A 21,429-nucleotide genomic window follows, 5' to 3' on the forward strand; every position below is an offset into this window, starting at 1 on the left:
GCATCATCTTTTGTAAACAACCTTTCCAAAGTCTTTGTAAACAAGTGCGTAATTATTATTCCCTTTTCCGTCTGATGCAAAGCTCTGCAAAAAATGTGTGAGCGCCTGTGTGTGTCCGCCGTGTCAACCTAGGTAACTCGGCGGGGCGGAGTTTAAACCCTACGTCTAATCCAGTGCGAGACGAGAAACAAAGAGAACCGCTCACTCGCGCCCTGCGGTTCAATAAAACAAGCGCACTCGTTGACGTTTCGGCCTGTGACGTAAGCACACTGTAAACTCAAAACGATAGCATCGGTCGGTTCTGTTATTGTTCGGTTTGGAGAGTTGGGGGAGGTCGGCGCTTTGTTTTTATATTTTGGGGGCTGTAAACTACCACAAGCAGGTTTTTTATCACGCTTAAACACCAGCACCTGCATGTCCGGGCTTGGGAACATTTTAACAACATAGCGTCATATTTGTCCAGGCAGTGGTAGGCTAACAAGTTAGGTCCCAGAAGTAGCCGATGGATGCGCGGGTATCGGACTTGTTTAGCTCAGGAAATGGACACGGCTCTGGGTCTCAAGGTGTCGCGTCCAACGTCAAGCCGGGCAATGGCTATGGGGTAGCCTCCAAAAAAGCCTGTGCGAAGAACAACAAGAAGGCAAAAGCTCGCTTCTCTCGCAACTTCAAACCGAGCAATAACACCCCGTATCTACCTCCGGAGGTAAGCCTAAAAATTGCGCTCAGAAAAAAATACTACCAAGCTAATATTATTTACCACACGTAGCAAAGTTAGCTAATAAACAACAGTGAAGAAATGTGTGTGTTTGTGAGTTCAGGTAAGCATTTAACTAGCGTTTCCTGACGCCGGCGCTAGCCTTCCTATCCCGACTTGTCTGTGAACCTGCAGTGACACGTAGCTAGTCGTTACAGGAAAATGAATGAAATTGTTTATTGGGGCACAATTAGCAGTTACATCAGTTCACAATGTGTCTTTTTCTGCAGTGTTAAAGTAGTACTAAACCACATGTGTGTTCATTAAAAGCCGCTTCGTGTAAGTGCGTGGCTAGCACTTTGCTAGCTAGTAAAAGAGGAAGCGCTGTGTTTGTAAATAGGGGGGCGGGTATACAGCGACCTAAAAATATTTCTGCTACAGTCCCTGACATGCATGCCTCTACTCGAGCTAGCTGGGACCTGGAGGCAAATGAAAACATTGGGTTCAAGTTTAGGTGTTGTTGTAGATATGTGTAAATTCTGCACATTGACAATAAAGCTGACTTTGACTTTGATGAATAAAAGTTAATGCAGGCAGATTACTCTTGAAATTAAGCTCATCTCCATGACTGTCATAACACATTTGAGATATTTGTTCCACTTTCAGGAGCTCTAGTAACACACGGATCATCTGTGTATTGAGGCTAACTAAGCAGTTACTCAGTTTGTATAGCTTTTGCTTTCTATTCACGGTGGCACACTGACTGCTCATTCAGTGGGATCGCTTTGCTGTTTGTCTTTAAACAGATCAATAGCCTGTTGTCTCACGTCTCTACAGTCTGACAGCTGTTGTTCCTTTTCTGTCTCTCTTTGTTTCCCTCCCTGTCTCTTAGGCTGAAGAGGGAAATATAGAGTACAAGGTAAGCAAGTCAGCTGCGATGCAAGGATCTTGTTTAGTTTAAAATGTATTTTTGTTCCCATCGAAGGGAGTTCGTTGCTCTGTGTAACACTATAAAAATGCTTTATGACACTAGTGTTGATTCATAATTACAGCTCACTCTGCAATATGTAGGTAAGAAAGTATGTCAGAATATTTAAGCACTGTCTTCCCATGGAAATTCAACACCACAGTGGATTAGCGGGAGCATTTTTAGTATCTTGACAGCTGCTTCACTGAAACATCCTTGCCTCAGTCTTTCAGCATTCCCTTGTAATGTTAATCATTTTCCTCATTTAATAACTTGACCCATTCAACTTTCCACAGCCTAGGTTCAAGCTAAGCCCTGACTTTCAGAGTCTTCCCCTTTCCTAGTTGAAGCTGGTGAACCCCACACAATACCGCTTCGAGCACCTGGCAACGCAGATGAAATGGCGACTGCAGGAGGGTCGAGGCGAAGCTGTCTATCAAATAGGTGTTGAGGATAACGGCATGCTGGTGGGACTATCGGAGGAGGAAATGAGGGCGTCACTAAAAACACTCCATAGGCTCGCAGAGAAGTAAGTGCGCGTCTGTATTTATTTATTTAGATATTACCTGTATTAACCAGTTGGACGGTCATTTACTTTAGTATTCCCCCTGGACAAGCACTACAATTTATATAATTTGTTTTTCTGACAGAGTTGGAGCTGACATCACAGTTCTCAGAGAGCGGGAGGTAGACTATGACTCTGATGTGCCTCGAAAGATTGCTGAAGTTCTCATTCGCAAGGTGCCAGATGACCAACAGGTTAGTGGGGGTACTGTGAATATGTTTTTTTTTTTTTTTTTAACTCACTTGAAACTTATCTGCCGTGTTTAATTCATTCCTGTGTTTTTCCCCCAGTTCTTGGACCTGCGCGTAGCCGTACTGGGTAATGTGGACTCGGGCAAGTCCACTCTGTTGGGAGTTTTGACGCAGGGTGAGCTGGACAATGGACGGGGAAGGGCGAGGCTCAACCTCTTCAGACATCTACATGAGATTCAAACTGGACGCACTTCAAGCATCAGCTTTGAGATCCTTGGCTTCAACAGCAAAGGAGATGTGAGAAAAGACCCACTGACAGAGCATAAATAGCAGCGAGTGTTGAATACATTATGTTATGTTATCTGATTCATATGCAGTGCAATATTGGTATGCAACTATTGCATTTTCATGGAATTCTTGAAACTGACATTGAATGTTACTGTTTTTATTTCTAGGTTGTGAATTACAGTGAGTCTCGGACGGCTGAGGAGATTTGTGAGAGTGCTTCTAAAATGATCACATTCATCGATCTAGCCGGTCACCACAAGTACCTGAAAACCACCATCTTTGGCCTCACCAGCTACTGTCCAGATTTTGCGATGCTGGTCGTCAGTGCAAATACTGGCATTGGTAAGCAATAATGAATTAACCTGACTTTTGTATGTCACCGTTTGTCAGTTAACATAACAACACACATAGCATATACGTATGTCTGTGTGCACTTAATCCAGTCCCTTGACTATTCAGTAAAGCCATAAGGAGAGTCTGTTAGTAAACACTTGTAAGACCAGTCTAACAGAGAGCCCATGTTTGTGTACAGTACACCTCCACACTGTAGTGGACCATTTGTGGCTCAGCACTTTGCAAACATTTGATATCGGAGCTTATGTAAGACACCACCCTTCAGCCCCTTTACCCTTCCTCCTCACCCCTGTCTTGCACTGCTGGTCCCAAAATATCTCAAATACCAACTAATCACGTCAGAGTGGTTTCACCCTCTCGAAGTAGTTCTGTGCTCGATCCGACTCTAAACCTGACTCCTGCAAATGTGTCAGTAAGCGAATGTAACATGGCTTACTTTGCAAAAAGGACGTAACACTTGACAGTGACCGGAGGTTATGACCCAAATAGTTGCTCAGTTTGACTTTGAGTAAGTTAGTAAACAGGAACCAGACATCAGCACAGAATAAACATATATATGGATACCTAAACGAAAGAGGAAAGGGAGAAGAAAATGATAATAAGCATATCTGGTGTTCCAATAATAAATAAAAAAACACACAGCGGTTTACATATTGCTTGTGTAGCCAAACTTCACTGTCCAGTTTTTTTAAATAAAATAAATAATAAGCCTTACTTGGCATTATGTTTCAACACTTTGTTTTATTTATAGATATAGATTTTGCGCATAAAATGCTTTCACTAACTAGGACCACTTTATGATAATGGTCAATGAGACTGAGTGCAGGAAGCTCGTATCCAGGACGTACTTTGGAACCTGAGCCTCTGAAATAGTTGGTACATAAAAGGCAGTTATGTGCATTTCTTTGTTTACTTTTGTTGCTGTGGAACTTTGTAGGATTTCGTGCTCACTACAACTCACCACCACGTGCAATGTGGCCGTGGATCGCTCTAACATTGTCACATGTAATATTTCTGTTTGTGTCAACTCTGCTAGATTATGGGATGAAAGTGGGTCCTTGACTGTTTTAAATCTGTTATGTTGTCCTTTTGCAAGTGGCAAGGAGACCTTCATATGAAACCTTAGCCTTTGAGACACTCGTTACTTAGCACTCATGTTAACAGCCTGCTGGAGTTATTGGGTCAACAGTATTGAGCTGCTATTAACTGTCTTTCAAGGTCACTTTTGATATTTGATTTTTGAAGATTTTGCAAAAGGTTGTTAACAAAATAATCCTTCTTGTTTTATTATTTTTGAGGCTTTTTAAGGACCTGTGCACAGTCGCAGTATAATATAACAATATATATTTGATTAGTTAACACACCCAATGTGTCGTTCATTAATAAGCTGCGTTTAATTTGCATCCATTCACAATTAATATGCCAGTGTCAAACGATAATTACTCCCATTGCTGCAAAAGCTGACAATTAAACTTCTGTTCGGAAAATAAGTTCAGTCCAGATGTTCATAGATTTTCATACCAATAATTAAGGAAAACAACACCATTCTTATCTTAGGCTGCATTAAAAAAAATCTAATTTGTTTACGTTGGAATTTTCCTGCCTGTTGCACTGTAGGCTTTGCTGTGTTTATGTAGGTGTCTGTTCTGAAATAGGCATGCTGGGAAAATGGGGCCAAGAATCTGTGCAATAGACAGAATGGGACATGCTGTCTGCAACCCAAGAGCTACAGCTTTAATTATGAAACAGTGTAATGTATCTATGTAACAGAGAGGGCTCGTCTAAGGCTGTATATGTCACAAGCCAAAAAACCAAAGGGCGAGCGGCCATAGGGATTTCAATTTTTCCTATGCATCTTTACTTCACATGCGCTATAAATAGTTCAACTGGCAAGACTCCCTGCTGCTCAGCTGATCAGAGGTCAAGTTATTTAGAGTCTCACCCAGTCTGTAAATGTATGTTGTGGAACTGCGCCCTTGAAATCCTCCGTGACGTAGGACAAGTTGAGACTTGTGTCCAAACAGTCTACTACACATATCACTGTCGTTCACATGCCAGTTTTGTTTACAAAGCAACTTAGCCCAAGCTATCTGTGTGTGTGAAGTCACTTGGTTTAGAAAACTGGTTATTTGGTATTCTGGACAACATAGATATTAAGTCACGTAGTTATTATGAATATATCTCTTTGGTTCGATGACATAACAATCATACGTCATGGTAAATTCAGTCTGTGAACATGGTATCTAACTCACATTAAGTGCCAGCTTATGATACCCTGTTATCTTATCTTGCACAGGTTAGCTGTTTGTCATTCATAGAGAAGGCTGCCATTGTGTTTGAAATTTTATTTTTCCGTTATTTCTAAAGTTGGAGTTTCTTAGGTTTGAGTCTACCTGAGGCAATAGCGATCATTATTCAGTGTCCTGCTAGTGTGCGTTTAAGTAAGAGACTCGATCCCTTCTTGTATCACATTCAAATAAATGTTGTATGTGCAGAGAGAGAGCAAGATGTGACTCATTTCTAACTATTCCTTGCTTCTTCTCCTTCTCGCTCTTTTCCAGCTGGTACGACAAGGGAGCATCTCGGCCTCGCCATGGCACTGAAGGTACCCATATTCATTGTTATCAGTAAAGTGGACCTGTGTACGCGAGCCACTGTGGAGCGCACGGTGCGGCAGCTGGAGCGCGTCTTGAAACAGCCGGGCTGCAATAAGGTGCCCATGGTTGTAAGCAGCACAGACGATGCCGTCACAGCAGCGCAGCAGTTCGCCCAGTCACCAAGGTATGAAACACATAATTACGTGAGCCCGTTTACGTGCGCTCTCTCAAAAGTATCCTGACAGTGTCTCTGTGCTCTCTCTCTCCGGCAGCATCACACCCATCTTCACTTTGTCCAGTGTGTCTGGAGAGAGTCTGGACCTGCTCAAGGTCTTCTTCAACATCATTCCTCCTCTTAGCAACAGCAAGGAGCAGGAGGAGCTTATGCAACAGCTAACCGAGTTTCAGGTACGTGTGAGATGGTAGGATCAGTGGGATGCACGCTCCTCCAGATGCAGCGTAAATACAGAGATGACTGTGATGGAACTGACAGCAGTGTGCGTCATTACAGGTGGATGAGATCTACACGGTGCCAGAGGTGGGGACAGTGGTGGGAGGCACTCTGTACAGGTCAGTGCCTTGAAGTGCTTTTTTTTTTTCATTCATGTGGGATTATTTTTAGCACGGATTGTCCCTAACACATTAATCTCTTCGATCATGCAGTGGTATTTGCCGTGAGGGGGATCATCTTGTCGTAGGGCCCACAGATTTGGGCCAGTTCCACAAGTTGACCATTGGAAGTATCCAAAGGAATCGCTCGGCATGCAGAGTACTCAGGGCCGGCCAGGCTGCTACACTTGCCCTAGGCGACTTCGACCGGTCACTACTACGCAAGGTCAGACTCTTGATTTTGACTTTCTTTATACAGAATGTGTGCGTCTCTGTATTCAAAGTGGTTGTGTTTGATTTGTAAAGAAAACCGATGTCAATGTGGTAGACGGAAATCTAATCTAATGTACTTCATGCACTATCCATGTGTTCTCCACTTAAAGGGCATGGTGATGGTGAGTCCAGAAATGGATCCTACCATCTGCTGGATGTTTGAGGCTGAGATTGTGCTGCTCTTCCATGCCAAGACCTTCCATAAGGGCTTCCAGGTTACTGTGCACATCGGCAATGTGAGACAGACTGCCACAGTGGAAGCTGTGTATGGCAAGGTGAGTTCATCCATCCCAGTTCAGACCCCAGTGGCAGGTGATGAGCAAGATGAGCAAATGCAATTTGACATACAGTAACCAAATACGGCTCCAGTGTAAATACCAACTGGGTACATACAGGTTCTCCTTATGTTGCTGGTTGGGCTGCTTAGTTGTACGTTTGTATGCACTGACAGCGCAGGGAGCTATGTTTGCTTAATCGAGCAAGCCCAGTTTTACTGCATCGTCTAGGCAACGCTAGCTGCTTTTATGTGCAGTAATCTCTCAAAATGATGCTTCCTTGAAACCTGATACCGTGTGCCATGCCCTTGAATAACAAATACAGGAAGCATAAATTGGCAACATAGTAGTCATTCATCATGGAGAATCAGTCCATTAAAGCCACAAATATTTTTACTAGTGGTGTATTGGGCCCAGATGATCCCATCAACCTTAATCCTGTCATTGTTTTATTCTTATGCTCCATGACTGCACCTCAGGAGGAGTTGAGGACAGGAGAGAAAGCAGTGGTTCTCTTCAAGTTCATCAAGCACCCAGAGTATCTGAAGGTGGGAGCTAAGGTGCTCTTCAGAGAGGGGGTGACCAAAGGTATCGGCCACGTCACCAAGTTGCAGCCCATCGCTCAGTACCGGCCGTCCCAAAGTGAGGATGAGGAAGCCTAAGATTTTCCAGACAACCACAGCAGATAACACCGTCCCACCCCTGAAACAAGGTGCTTTATAAACCACCACCTTCCTCTCCTTGTGAAGGCCACTCAGCCCTGTTCCCTGCACAGTAAATCCCTTTTGCAGGATTTTGTTGTTTTATTACCCTTTTCCAAAGCCATGTTACCATCTTACTTGTTTGTCCTCTTTGGCCTTTTTAATAACTGCTAATGTTTTTATGTGCTTTCTTTTGTGGAGGTTTAAAGAGTGTTGCTTTTCTTGGCACTGATAAGAGGAAACCCCTCAACCATCTCTATGACAAATTCACTTAACAACATCTACCAAAGTGATATCGAATGAGAGAGAACACGTAGTTGCACAGATCAATAAGTGGCAACTAAGACGTTGCCTTCTCACATCCACGATCAAGTGCTGCTTCCAAAGTTTACACCTCAGTGCACTTCTAATACAGTTCAAGAAAGATACTCACATATACACACACTGCACTGCACTGAAATATACACTGATCAGGCATAACATTATGACCACCTTCCCAATATTGTGTAGATCTGCCTTGTGCCTCCAAAACAGTTGTGACTCATCAGAGAATGGACATGGGCCTTCTGAGGGTGTCCTGTGGTGTCTGGCAACAGAATGTTGTTAGTGGGGGCCTTTGGGTCCTATGGGTTGAGAGGAGGGGCCACTGTGGATCATCCCACAGATACTTGATCAGTTTGGGATCTAGTGAATTTGGAGGCCAGGTCAACACCTTGTGCTGTTTTTTATATTTTTAGTGTGTGTTCCTGTTTCAGGCTCCATCCTGCTGGGGAAGCCTGGCCTGGTCTAGCAGGGTGGTGCATGTCTAGTAACATCCACATGAATGCCAGGTCCAAAAGTTTCCCAGCAGAACAATTGTGTTGTCACAAGATGGTCAAAGTTATTTACTTCTCCCGGTCATAATGTTGTGGCTGATCAGTGTAAATGCCAGCGCTGGCATAGCAGATCAAGTATGGATGCTGTAACATTAAGGTGTTACCAGCGTAACTTGTTCTACCAGCATAGTGCCTGACTGATGACAACAAACCTCTGATCACACATTGGAATGCTTTCAGTGTCAGACTAACAATGAAAAGAAAAAAAACAACGAGATGTATTTGTGGATCTCGGACACATAATAGGGAAGCTGAATGATCGTGCTTTAAGCTATGTTGCTGCCACGGGCACTTTATCAGGACGGAGAAGAGGATCGTGAGGTATGCAAAGCTAGAACTTGACCCAGTTTGTATGTCAGTCTGCCAATATAACTCACATTGGCAATCACGTTTTTATCTGTCACATTCGTCTGCGAGAGTTATTTTATATTCACGACTAATGCCTCACGATGGTGCGGCGAGACAGCAACAGCCCCGCTGCCTGTCTTTCAAGTGCTTTAGTTACTCAGGTCGGTGTAGATATTAGACGGCATTCCACTTTCACAGATCTACTCCAGTGGAGGTTTCTGTTGACTGACTTTGAGGAAAAACAGGCGGGGTTGTTTCTCCCAAAGAGGCGTGTCAGATTATGCATTTTGTATGTCGAAGCCGCCCACTGATGCGGCTTTGTTTGAAAGCAGTTATGGTTGAAGTACTTGATGACGTCTCTTCGCCTAAGTTACTGATGTCATGGACTTTGAAGGGGTTTAACACAGTGCCTCATGGAACTGCTATTTGAGTAGCCTTCCATTACAGCCCAAAGTTTTTACAGTTTAGTAAAGAAATCCACTTGAGTTGGTGCTACTACTAGAAACTGCTTTTGATATTTAGACAACACAGTTAAAAAAAAAAAGAATGTTAATTACTGAAGGCTTGTTAGCCTTACCATCTGTCTTATTATTGCATGTCGATGTGATTTATATACACATGGCGGTCTCACTGACATCTATGATCTGGAGGACTATTGTTTTGTTGCACCCGCGTCGTTAACGCAGTTTGTGTGCAGTCAGGTAAACTAAGAACACAACCAAAATATTTTATAGCATTTATAAAGAGTTCAAGTTTGTTTTAATGCATTTCCGACATATTTTATAGATTTCTAGTAGTTCCAGATTTTACAGTTCATTCTCACGTTTTTCACTGTGGCAGTTTTTTTTAATGACACTGGCACATCTTCACTTTTTCAAAATCACGTTCAAAAGCCTATTTTTCTTTTAATTGAAAGTGTAATATTTAGATCATTCTTTGGGTGAAATGCAATATTTATGTACAGATCCAATTTGTGTATCATGATGTACATGAATAAAACTTTTATTGCCTCTTTCACGTGCATTTTATTTTTGTTTTTAAGTGTTTTGAAACTCATCTTCATGCGTCCTGTGGTTATGTCACAAAGGCTGAGTCACTGCACATAATTGATCTTTAAAACAGTTTCAACTTCCTGCTACGACTGATGCAAGACAATGCAATAATGATTACTCATTCAGGTCTTTCGATGGTCGCGAACTACAGAATGACTTCACCGCTACAGAAGAATGTAACGGTTCAGTCCTTTATGGTGCAATTCCTATCATATTTTTATTTTTACATACAGTATAGTCACAATGATGAAGACATGAGGATTAGTTCTTTGCGTTTGTTCTTAGAAAACTGAAGTGAAACCTCCATATTGGATGACGCTGGCCTTATCAGCAGTGTGACCAGTGCTCTGTGTACCTCTGATTAACTGTGGTGTTTTCTCTTGTAAACACGGACATACATTTGTCTACAGATGTGTTTGAATACCTCACCAATAATTTAACAATATTTAAAATACTACATACTCTGTTGCTGAAACATTTCTTTATTCTCTTCAATTCAATTTGAAAACGTCCTGTTGACAATCAAGTGAGAATTCCTGGTCTATATTCAAGCTGACCAGTGGCATCTGCTGGTGTGTCACAATACTACAACTTAAAGTGTAAAAAGTATCTTTAATATCGTCTATTACAATAAAATCCCTTTTAAATTAAAAACATTAAATAAGCAATTTTATTTGCACACACTGTCATAATAAAAAGCACAATGATTTTAATGATTTGATGGCTTTCAGTTCTTTGAGCAAATACAAGGATTTATGACAATGTCCTTGCACATCTTCAGTTCCTCTTGAAGAAAGAATCCAGAGTGCCTGTACTTCCACCTTGGGAGCGGGGTCTTTTCGGCGCGGGTCCCGACTGGCCTCTGGTTTTTGTTTTGCCTCTGGAGGACTGGGCTGCTCCTGCTCTGACAGGAGTTGGAGAACCACCTGAAGGGGAAGAGAAAGAGGAAGGCGAGGCCTCCGAACCCGCAGGTGAGGAGAGTGACTTCTGGAGGTCCATGGCGAAGTGATAGTCATTGTGTTCAGGCATTTCCCAGACCAGCACGTCCTGGCCGCAGCGTTCACATTTCAACAGGTCTTCTCTGGCGACGTTGGTGGGATGCGGATTGAAGTCCGGATCGACGTCCTGTTCATCTTTTAACTCTTCACATAGCGACTGGTGAGATGTAAAGTCTGATCTATTTTTTGGCTGTGTGCCTGACACAGCAGCAACACAGTCTTCAACAGAGCCACCGTTTGTTTGTTCTGTTTCAGGCTGGTTCATTGCTGAAACTGGGACCTTTAAGTTTCTTTCAAGGTTTTTCTTGTGGAAGAAAGAGGAAATGCCAGAATGGGGGCTGCCTGAACCTATTTTAGAAGGAGAGGCCGGGCAGTTGGTCTGATCTGTCTCCGCCTGACTATCAACAGCAAGAGGTGGTAGGATACCTGTTGAGCTGATACCGTCGTCTTCTTCGTCTACATTCTTTCTAACCTTCTCTTTTTGTTTCTCTGTTGCCTTCTGGAAGAAGGACTGGATGTTGCCAGGTTGTTTCGATGGGGAGTGATTTTTCACTTGAGACCGTGGCTGGGTGGAGGAGAGACTCTGGGTTGAAGCAACATCACTGGAGAGAAAGCCAGCAATCCCCGTCCCTGATGGAGCGTCGCTGAATTTGCTAGCCGAGATGTGCAGCATAGTGAGCGGTGGAGTCCTGGAGACATGATGTAAGACAGAGCGTTTGAATCGCACAGCATTCCATCAGCCCATTACTTTAAATGTCACTGCATTATCACACTCTAATTACCATGCGGCTTGGTGGTTCCCTGCCGTGTTGAGACTCTTGATAATGGCAAAGCTGTCAGTGGATATTTTGGTCGCCTCGTAGCGCACTAAAGCGCAACATCGAGAGAAGCTGCTCGGCCTCTTATCGCCGAGCTGTCGGACACCGACCGTCAACTGCTTAGCCACTCGACCATTCTGTGAGACAGAGATAAATTTAAAAAAAAAAAAAAAGCTTTATTTAGTGTTTATGACATCAACGTGAAACCTATGTCGGGATACTTTAGCTTTCTCTTACCGCTTCTTTGTCTTTGGTCAGCCTCTCCTCCAGCTCAAGGGCCAGTTGGTGAAGCCAGTACTGCACCTGTCCAGACGTTGTTAATAAAAAAATAACATGATAACCATCTCGCAAATCATCACATAAAATGATGTAAACGTCTCATATTGGTTAACAGTATCACTAGATCACATCTGCATGGATGAACTACATTTCAGACAATATGAGACTAAAAATAAAAGACTAATAGTAATTACTAATAATATGCTGGTGTGAAACAGAGGAACCTCATGTCCTGTACCTGATCTTTAGTAGCCAGCGATGTCTTGCCAGGAAAATTCTTACTGCAGCCGATGGACTTCGGAAGCTGTCGGGGTTTCACAGCTTCAAACTCAATCCCGCGACACAAGTCGTGCAGCCACTGGCTGAAATTTAAGAGAGATTAAATAGTAAATGCGGTATAGTATAACATGCTCACAGTTTAAATCCAGTTTATTTCTGAAGCAGGTTTGTCTTTGTCTGGAGTCAGAGTCTGGTAGTATGCATGCTGACGTTCAAAAATATATTAGGCGGACCATGTACTGACTATTTGCAAAATCATCATCATGGTCTGACCTAGTGAATGCTAGATTAAGCAGGAACTTGTTTGCCAGTCATCTTTTTAAGTTTGACTTTTGAAGGGATATCTTTTCTTACCCTGTTTTTTCTCCAAAGTGCTGTTCCAGCTGGGCCTGAGAGAACTGAGTGACCTCTCCCATGTTCTCTATTCCCAGGGTTTCAGTAATTGAAGCACCCAGCTTACCTCCAAGGTTACGACTGCATGGGTGAAATAAGTAATACAGTTAGGCAGTTTGTTGTTAGGCACCTTTTATTTTCAACATTCTTTGTCTGAACATGTGAAAGAGATTGAACTCTTTGTGCCAGAATTATACTTTGAACTCACATCTTCCCGATGGGCAGAGAGCTGAAAAGTTCAGTCACGGAGTCCAGAGGCAGAATAGTTTGTCTGTTAGGTTTGTTCAGACCACAGGCTAGTTTGGACAGTACCTTGGGAGAAAAATAGAAACTGTTAACACTGCAAATATAATTGCTGCACATTACATAAGAGTTAATCCTACCTTATTGTGTGATATCCCTGCTGAACAGCGAAAACCTGTGTGTTTCTCCACGGCTGCTCTCATTTCCTCGACAATGAGGGCCCCGACAGTTAGCTGCAGTTCTGCAGAACTCTGCTCCCCTGATAAAGGGGCAGGTAAGGATGCCAGCCACTCCTGGAGCCCTCTGGATCTCTGCTCCTCTAAGGACAAACATGATACAACCGTTTTTTTTCCCTCAGTTTTCAACACCAACCAACAAATTGTTCAATAATTGTCAAGTCAAAATTTAGTCATAATGTACCTTTGTCTAAAACGGCGTCTTCTGCAGATGGTTCCGATCCAGGTGAACTTAGTGGGTACCCCTGGATATAGGTGGTCCTCAGGAGGGAAGCCTCTACTTGTTTGTCATTCATGTTTTTCAGCCGTTGGTGGACAGCGGCAGTCAGATCCATGTAGGCCTCATCGATGCTGGCTCTCTCAATCACAGCAAAGCGAGACATCACCTCAATCACCTCCACACTGGCGTCCCTGTAACTACGAAGCAGAGTAAGTTATTTACCTTACAACTCAGGTCACAGGAATACATGTATTTTTTTTTAAAAAAGAGGAAGTTTAGGGGTGAGCCCGCCAACACTTACTATGTCAGATCTGCCTTGCCATGAGACTCACGCACTCGTGCCACCTGGAGATCTGGACACAGTTTTTTTGCATCATCCACCCACATGTTCCTGGTCACACCATGGGCCCTGGCCTCGTAGCTCACAGCTATGATACTAACAAAGGATAATACTTAGTAAAGAATACATTTTTTAAGACATTATATATTTGCATCAGTGGCTGTGGAAAAGGCGGTTAAAGGAAGTGCCACGCATCAGTGCACTGCAACTTCACAAGTGCCTTCTGCAGAGTTAAAATTGTCAAACTACTCTTACTGAAAACAAAATAAACTCCATATAGGCATATACACCAGAACAGACATTGTGTTTTGATTAAGCATTGATGGGCTGAGATTTTAGAAATCTGTGTTTACTGTCTAGAGTAATATAATACACCATATAACAGCCCTGAGTAAAAACAGAAAACATTTTTTTATATAACTTCCGGTTTTGTAACACAACATTATCCTCACATCAGAGCCCTAACAACACATTATGACATGACCTCATAGCAGTCAGTTTAGATTTTTTTTTTAAATTATTAATAAACAGTATATCTGTGTCAGAAGCTCACCCGCCTCCTTTCCACGTCTTGTACTGGGCCACAACACAGGATTTGCCTTTCAGAGCTGGATTTAGCCTCTGTTCAACCTGGACGTAAAAGCAGTCCATGTCGACTAGCGCCACCACTCTCTCCTTCCCGTACTCCATTGCTGAGAAGAACAAATCAAATGTACACCCACTGACTTGTAGGTCTGTCCGTTGGCAGCTCTCGCCAGCTCTGCCTGTGTTCACTGGAGTTAAACAGAGCGCCGAAATGCTCCTCTGTCGCTCAGTGTTTTGCAAAGCAGCCCGTGCTTACGTAAAGAACGTCATCAAAAGTCGACGGGCATTCGGCTCGACCACTGCAGTGCCAGAGACTGAATGCAGTGAGGTTTAGGGTTTTCTCAGTGTATCGTGCTAATCATGGTAGCTAATAACTGGTAACTGGCCTGCTATTTTTAAATGCCACACTATATAAAAAATAAATAAAAAGCATACACGCAAAAAGCAAATATTTTAAGCACTAAAAGTAAAGTCATGACACTTTTCAATAATGGCTTGGATAGAGTGAATTGAAATAAAATAAAAAATGTAGTCTACCAGTTTGCCTATGTAAATGTGCACACTTTTTTGTTCAGGGTATTAGGCAGGTAGGTTGCTCCAAGCATCTTGAAGTTACTTTTGTCTCTTAATGCTGGGCTTTCAAGTTTTGAACTTTGAGCTTGGAGTGAGATTTTTTTTTTATTTATTTATTTATTTATTTTTTTAAGGGTTGCAAGGGTGAAGTGCGTTTGAAGATAATGTATTAGTAAATTATTAATCTAATAAAGGACAAATTCCTTTAAATCAAATAAACTGTTTTATTTACAAATTTCAGGACAAAAAAAGACATTTGGCCAAAAGGGGCCCCTTGAACACCACTGGTCATTGGCTGCATTCATTAGCTCCTGTGTTTCTAGGAGGTTCAGCCTGAACATGCAGACAGCATACATGTGTACATTTACATGGCAATTACAAACAGAAACTCAATTAATTTAAGCTTTCTTAGATAGCCCCTTCTAACCATAACCGTCCAGAACTGTTTAAATAATGTGAAAAAATGATCCATGAAGCAAATATCCTGCATAGTTCCTTGACTTTAATAAGCAGCAATTGTAAAAAAAAAAAAAAAGATGAAATTATTTTGTGTTCACAGGCTTCCACTTCCCGCTCTTCAAATTCGAGTGCATTTGTGGAAGGCGCGGTTACGACTGTATTATTTCATCTGGCAACGAGAAATACTATTTTCTGATTGGCTGATAGGTTGCCGATTCAAGCAGAGCAGTCTGCCTTCGCCTCATCCATTCATAGATCACTAATCTCTTTTTTTAACGGCCTATGTGTTAATAATGCTAAATATACCTGTCATTCTCATAGCAGTACAGAGACAGGCGTTAAGATATATCAGTAAAGCTAACGTAACCGACTTATTTAATATCTGACTTATAGCTACTGGCATTCTATGATCAGCAAAATAAACGAGAGCACACTGTAATTTATGCCAGAACAAGTACATTTTCAAGAGTGAAAATAAATAAACTCCTTCATTTAGCTGAAATGTAGTTCAGGCACTCGCACACTCCCTCACATAATTAAAGATGGTGTGTTTAACGGTGTTGTAGCAGTAAATGGTCAAGCATACTACAGGCCTGCACAGAAACATAGCGCCACTGGTTAAAATTATAGTTAGTCATTGTATCAGAATTGATGACGTGTTAATTCAAGACCACATCCTAATCTTAATCAACAATCCTCTGTTTGTCTAAAAATCTCTCTAATGGATGTTTGGATGTAATGGATGTCTTGTGGATGAAACCTTAACACACCAGGAAATCATGACTGGTAAAAAAAAAAAAAAAAAATCAGTATAATTCAAGCTCTTATGAAGTTTGAGCCTTACTCAGTGATTTGCATAGCGAACATCCACAGGCTCCAGAGGGCCGGTCAAACTTTGAATCAGTCAACATACTGGATTATATTATTGTATACACTATTATATTTGTTTTTAAAAAGCAAATGTCATTATGCCTTGCTAACATGATGTTTTTTGCCAACATCAAGGCACGCTATTAGCTATTACATTATTTTGTGCAGTCTGTTCAGGATCAAAACATCCACCTGTGTCAGAGTGTGAGTCAGTAGGTACTACTGTTGCTGTAGCATCTTAAATTGGATTGAAATTTTAAACTTTAATTTTACTTGGATGTAAAAACATGTACAATATTGAACCTCAATGAACACAGCTTTCTTCTGCAGTCCATCTTCAGATATATATTAAAGGCAAATATAAGTATATTTAACATAAGAGTATAGATAGATAGATAGATAGATAGATAGATAGATAGATTATTCATTTATTAATTCCAAACTGGGAAATTTCACTACTTATGTATATTACTGTACTGTAACATAAGTACAGTGCAGTGGAAGGATTTGAGTAATGTTTGAGGGAACACTGTTCAAAATGAGGAAGTAATCGAGTTAGAATTACCACCTCTGAAAGTGAACGGGAACACTCGCTGAGAACACTGATGCAAGCATGACATATCTCTATATTCCTCACCTCGTGCTGGCAGCACTCATGGGTAAGTCAGCTATGCTTCAACTTGTTAATTAATAGAATTGAATTTGAGTCATTTTAATCGTTAATATGCTGTTTTAATATGATAATTTTAAAATTATGATATGCGCTTATATCAGACATTTTAGCTATGCCATATTGTACATCTTAGTGACATACACAGTGCATTTGAAGGTGCACCACTTAAAGTTACATGTCTACTTTTGCTTTTGCAGGGATTCACTGTGAAATTATTACAGTCAGTAAGGTTTCAGTAGCGGCTGGAGGCTCCATCTCTATCCCGTGTCTCTATAAGCAGCACTACAGAAATCATGTGAAATACTTGTGTGAAGGGTATTATCAGTTCGGATGCAATAAAGTAATTAAGACAGACCAAATTAAATCAGGAAGATTTTCCATCTCTGATGATCCTGACCAAAGAATCTTCACTGTCACGATTAATGATCTCACAAATAAGGACAAGAATTTCTGGTGTGCTGTGGAGAGGAAAGTCATTGATGTTAAAAAACATTTTGAGCTGTCAGTCACCACAGGTAAGGTCCTTTGAATGTTTTAAATAACTACTTGGTGAAAATAAATCAGATTTTCTTGTTTCAAATAATACAATCACTTCATTTTGTTTTCTGGAGGTATGCCTAGTCTCTATGTGAACCGACAGGAAATCACAGGATCGGAAAGAGGAAATGTGACTGTTGTCTGCCACTGTAAAAATCCGGAAGGAACAAAGTGGTGCAGATTAGGTGGCACCTGTGTGGCAGCTGAAACCGGATCAATCGATGGAACAGCTGTGCATATACATACAAGCGTCCCAAATGTTTTCAATGTGATGATGAGCGAACTGAGCCCAGAGAGCAGCGGCTGGTACTACTGTGCCAGTGGAGACTTTGAGATGCCAGTGCATGTGACTGTTGACAAACTAACGACAGCGAGCCCCAATACACCAAGTAAGCTACTGATGTAATTTTCTAGAATACTGCAATATAAAAGCACACTATCAGCTGTTACAGTATGATAACTCATGCAACAAAAGTCTAAAATAATTTGACTCAATGCACAATATGGATTAGCATCACTTTTCACATTAAAAGACTTCACAGGGACGCTCCCGACCACTGACCAGCATGCCTTCTTACTCACGAGTACTGAACCATATACAGTTCAGCCCACAAACTCCACCAGAAACAGAACAGGTGGCGAGAGCCTGCAAGATGAAAACAGGAGGTCTGTGCTTGTTATTTCACTTCAACAGCCTGACTGGGTTCAGGTCTGATTTCTGCATGTCCTTCCCCACCCTCTCAACCTTTTCAGTTTCAAATGTTCTGAATATAGTCTCTTTAAAACATTCTTCCTATTCATTCTTAAGCATAGATCATGACTACTACTAAGACATGCACGTTTCCTTCAAATTCTTTGTAAACCCTACTGTATATGAAATATGGTTGCATTTGTGGATTTGTTTAGTTGAGTAAAGACTTTAATTGTACTTCAGCAATGTAATGCATGCACATTTATCTTCTAGTTTCACTATGAAGGTGATGATTCTCGCAGTCACCCTGGTCCCACAGCTGTTCATTATCCCTGCGGCCTTTTTTGGATTGAGGATGATAATGCGTAGTGAGTAAACTCTACTGAAACTAGTCCATGATTAAAAAATAAAATAAAAATATATGTTATTTTAAAATGTCTTCTTTCCAAATTGCTGTGTTTTAGAGAAAAACAAACCAGAAGAGTGTGACACCACTACGGTAAGATATAATCATATTTTCCTTTTCATTTATTGCGTCATTATCCTTTGCAGTGTATCAAAATTAGCTATTGATTGTGAATTATCTGGATTCCATCATCAGCATACAGTGTAATATATTGTGGATACACAGTTGTAATAATAAAACCAATGAGATTAACAAACAGACAAAAAAGAAAAACAGTTTATTCCCACAGTCCATCTATGGATACTATGCTGTAAAATATGGATAAAGAAAAGCTGGTAAATCTTGCATGGTATCATCTGCATTCTTGCATTTATTTATTTTTCAACATGAACAACTGAGATGCATCAACTGTTAAAATATAAAACCTTTATGCAGAACCATGCTGTCATCTAATATTAACCATTTTAACCATAAATGGTGTCGTTTTGTGTCTTTACAACATTCAAAGAATTTTTCTGTGCAATTTTATTCTCCAATACTGCTGCTGCTGGTGCTATTGTGTTAAGAACTAGAGATTCTACCCTGATGAGTATCTATGCATTTCAAGTTTGAAAACCATTTTAGCATGTCACTTTGAGATTCTGTGACACTTTGGGATTAGAATGCAAATAATGCAATATGTGTAAAAAAAATAAAAAGTGCAACCCTGGTAAACACGGAGCTCCTGTGAATTTTTAACCTCAAACAGGAGACAGCAATGCTCATAACTGAAACATTATTGTTGCTGGATTTGTGAATTAAATATAGTAAAGCTAACACCTCCATACAAATGTTCAAACAAATGTGCAATTGAAAAGGAGAAAGAAATCCATACAACAGATGATAAATATGCAGTATTTCAAATTTTTTCATCGCAGTTGTCACAGGTTAATGACCCGGATGTTCTCTATGCTACTGTGGCTGCTACTGTGGCTCATTATCAACATGTGACAGCCCAGACAACGGTAAAAAATTATATTTAGAAATATTTCATCGTATATGATTGTGATTTATTTTTTATTATTCATGCTCAAAATCACTTTGACTGCATTTGTCATCCAGCAGGACTTTACGCCCACTGAGAATCCGATATACAGCATCATTGTGGAGACAAATGTGCAACAAACGGTATGTGATTCGTTCTATATTCTGTTTAGGCCTCAAAATTCACTATAATCACTATAATCTATAAATCTACTATCAGCGTTGCTTGCCTGTGTCTGGTTTCACTCTTTAGACTGAACCAGCAGATGAAAGTGTGATCTACACCACACTACAATATAACAAGCCCTGAAGAGCGAAACCGGATGAGACGACATTAAGCCTGGGGATCTGAAGATGAAGTCATTCTAATGTGCCCTTTATTAGTCGTATCTTACATGATTCTTGATAAATCTGTCAGCCCAGCAGCAGTGTGTATTAGAAACACAGTTGCGAAGCAGCAGATTTTATTGCTGCATGAAAAATAACAAGGATTCTGCTGCTCTCAGTAAACAGTGTGTCATAAATGTGTTTTTTTTTTTTTACTTTTACAACTTACCTTTCATTGTTCTTCAAATAAATCCTAAAGATCTGCTTTTATGTCTTTTTTTCCATCTGTGCATATTTACAGTAGGTAACTCAGGTTTGGCACAAATGTTCAGTTGGACTGAGTATGCACTAATTAGAATTTGGTGGTCACAGGTCAAAGGTCAAGATTACAGCGACATCACAAATCATAACTTGAGAATATACTTTTAGATATTTCAGACAAATATCTAACTTCACCATATGCAAATACACTTTCATTACATTCAAAGTCTTCACTACATGTATGACACGAGTCTAGGCAGACACGGGTGTAAGGGACACAGCCATGTACTGTGTAATAGTTCTGTATGTGGCCTGACTTTCTGTCTGAGTGGTGTTCCCTCTAGTGGAAACCTCAAGCAACACATGTGGTATCTCAGTCTGTTAAAAGAAATATGGAAACGATTGTGCATGCAAACACATGTATAAAAAGAAAGTAGATGCCTGACCTTGGTTTGACACGCAGACCAAAAACCACACCTCCAGTATGGCTGGGGACCTTTACAAGTCTCTCCTCATTTCCCACCACTTCTCTGTCGAAACATAAAATGCCCCTAAAGCTGTATGTTAGTATTTTAACACAAGGCTAAATCAATGAGTCCTTATTTTTTGTCCTTATTTTTTTGTCATACAGTATGAAGACATGTGCATACTAACACGAAAGGCTTGGCTTCTCAAAAGTGTGCTTGAAGGTATGCAGTACAATGTTTAAAATTAGAGACAGGTCAAATTAAGGAAGTAGGTTTTACCCAACTTACTCAAGAAGAAACTTTCCGGTCTGGAGAAAGTGTTCTGTCTTATTATGTAATTATTTCTTCCAGTACCTTCACACGTGTGTCTTCCCATATGTAGATACGAGATGTTGCAAATGTGTGATTTGCAGATGTTGCAGTCACCAGCATGTATGATGCATGTATTCGTGCTTGCAGTGTTGTGCAAGTTCACGCTAAACAAGAACTAGTTCTAATTCATAGTTCACATTTTTTAGTCCACAGACTCCAAAATGAACAGTTCCCGTTCATTTCTTTTCCGAACCTCTGACTAACCTGCCCATCCATCCCCAGCCCGTCATACACATGCTTTTTTGAGTAACCATTGACTGTATATACTAGGAAATAACTCAGCTGTTTGTATGGATCAGCTGCTTCTCTTTCAACTGCACCAGCCTTGCTGTATGCACATCGGCTGACTTTTTTTTCAGCCGATGTTGTTATTTCCCTCCAGATGGAGCGAAACTCGCGTCTACGCTCACAGCTGGCAAAATTAAGCATTCAGTTCACAGTTCACAAAAATATGAACGCGCTCATGCACAACACTGAGTGCTTGCATAAGATGCAAATCATACAAGGAAGAATGACCACAGTCATGGTTGCATATGTAGTTAGGAAAATCAGGAAGTGCAGAATCGGTGTGGTAGTGCGCAGATTCCGGT

General features: G+C 41.0%; 3 protein-coding genes across 5 annotated transcripts; 2 read left to right on the forward strand and 1 right to left on the reverse strand.

Moving 5' to 3' along the window:
* The first annotated feature begins 74 nt into the window (after positions 1–74).
* gtpbp2a (GTP binding protein 2a) lies at positions 75–9,738 on the forward strand. Its single transcript, XM_084561955.1, has 12 exons — positions 75–703; positions 1,587–1,613; positions 2,006–2,190; positions 2,312–2,420; positions 2,517–2,714; positions 2,873–3,047; positions 5,621–5,840; positions 5,929–6,064; positions 6,168–6,226; positions 6,320–6,491; positions 6,649–6,813; positions 7,293–9,738. Exons 1-12 carry the CDS (start codon positions 503–505, stop codon positions 7,473–7,475), a joined length of 1,830 nt encoding a protein of 609 aa, XP_084418081.1. The 5' UTR covers positions 75–502; the 3' UTR covers positions 7,476–9,738.
* Positions 9,739–9,926: 188 nt separating this feature from the next.
* On the reverse strand, positions 9,927–14,286 carry polh (polymerase (DNA directed), eta). Its single transcript, XM_084561954.1, has 10 exons — positions 14,149–14,286; positions 13,557–13,691; positions 13,220–13,452; positions 12,940–13,118; positions 12,765–12,868; positions 12,518–12,637; positions 12,123–12,246; positions 11,843–11,908; positions 11,570–11,742; positions 9,927–11,476 (listed from the first exon to the last, which is right to left on the reverse strand). Exons 1-10 carry the CDS (start codon positions 14,283–14,285, stop codon positions 10,567–10,569), a joined length of 2,181 nt encoding a protein of 726 aa, XP_084418080.1. The 5' UTR covers position 14,286; the 3' UTR covers positions 9,927–10,566.
* Positions 14,287–16,685: 2,399 nt separating this feature from the next.
* On the forward strand, positions 16,686–19,998 carry LOC311500509 (polymeric immunoglobulin receptor-like). 3 transcript variants are annotated; one of them, XM_084561956.1, is made up of 9 exons: positions 16,686–16,741; positions 16,953–17,270; positions 17,367–17,681; positions 17,826–17,958; positions 18,257–18,351; positions 18,448–18,482; positions 19,307–19,393; positions 19,491–19,556; positions 19,666–19,998. In XM_084561956.1, exons 1-9 carry the CDS (start codon positions 16,696–16,698, stop codon positions 19,720–19,722), a joined length of 1,152 nt encoding a protein of 383 aa, XP_084418082.1. In that variant the 5' UTR covers positions 16,686–16,695; the 3' UTR covers positions 19,723–19,998. The 3 variants fall into 3 exon arrangements, with proteins under 3 accessions (XP_084418082.1, XP_084418083.1, XP_084418084.1); XM_084561957.1 differs by having other exon boundaries at positions 19,494–19,556; XM_084561958.1 differs by having other exon boundaries at positions 17,835–17,958.
* The last annotated feature ends 1,431 nt before the right edge of the window (positions 19,999–21,429 follow it).

This window comes from Chelon labrosus, assembly GCF_963514085.1.
Source record: "Chelon labrosus genome assembly, chromosome: 15".
NCBI lineage: Eukaryota > Metazoa > Chordata > Actinopteri > Mugiliformes > Mugilidae > Chelon > Chelon labrosus.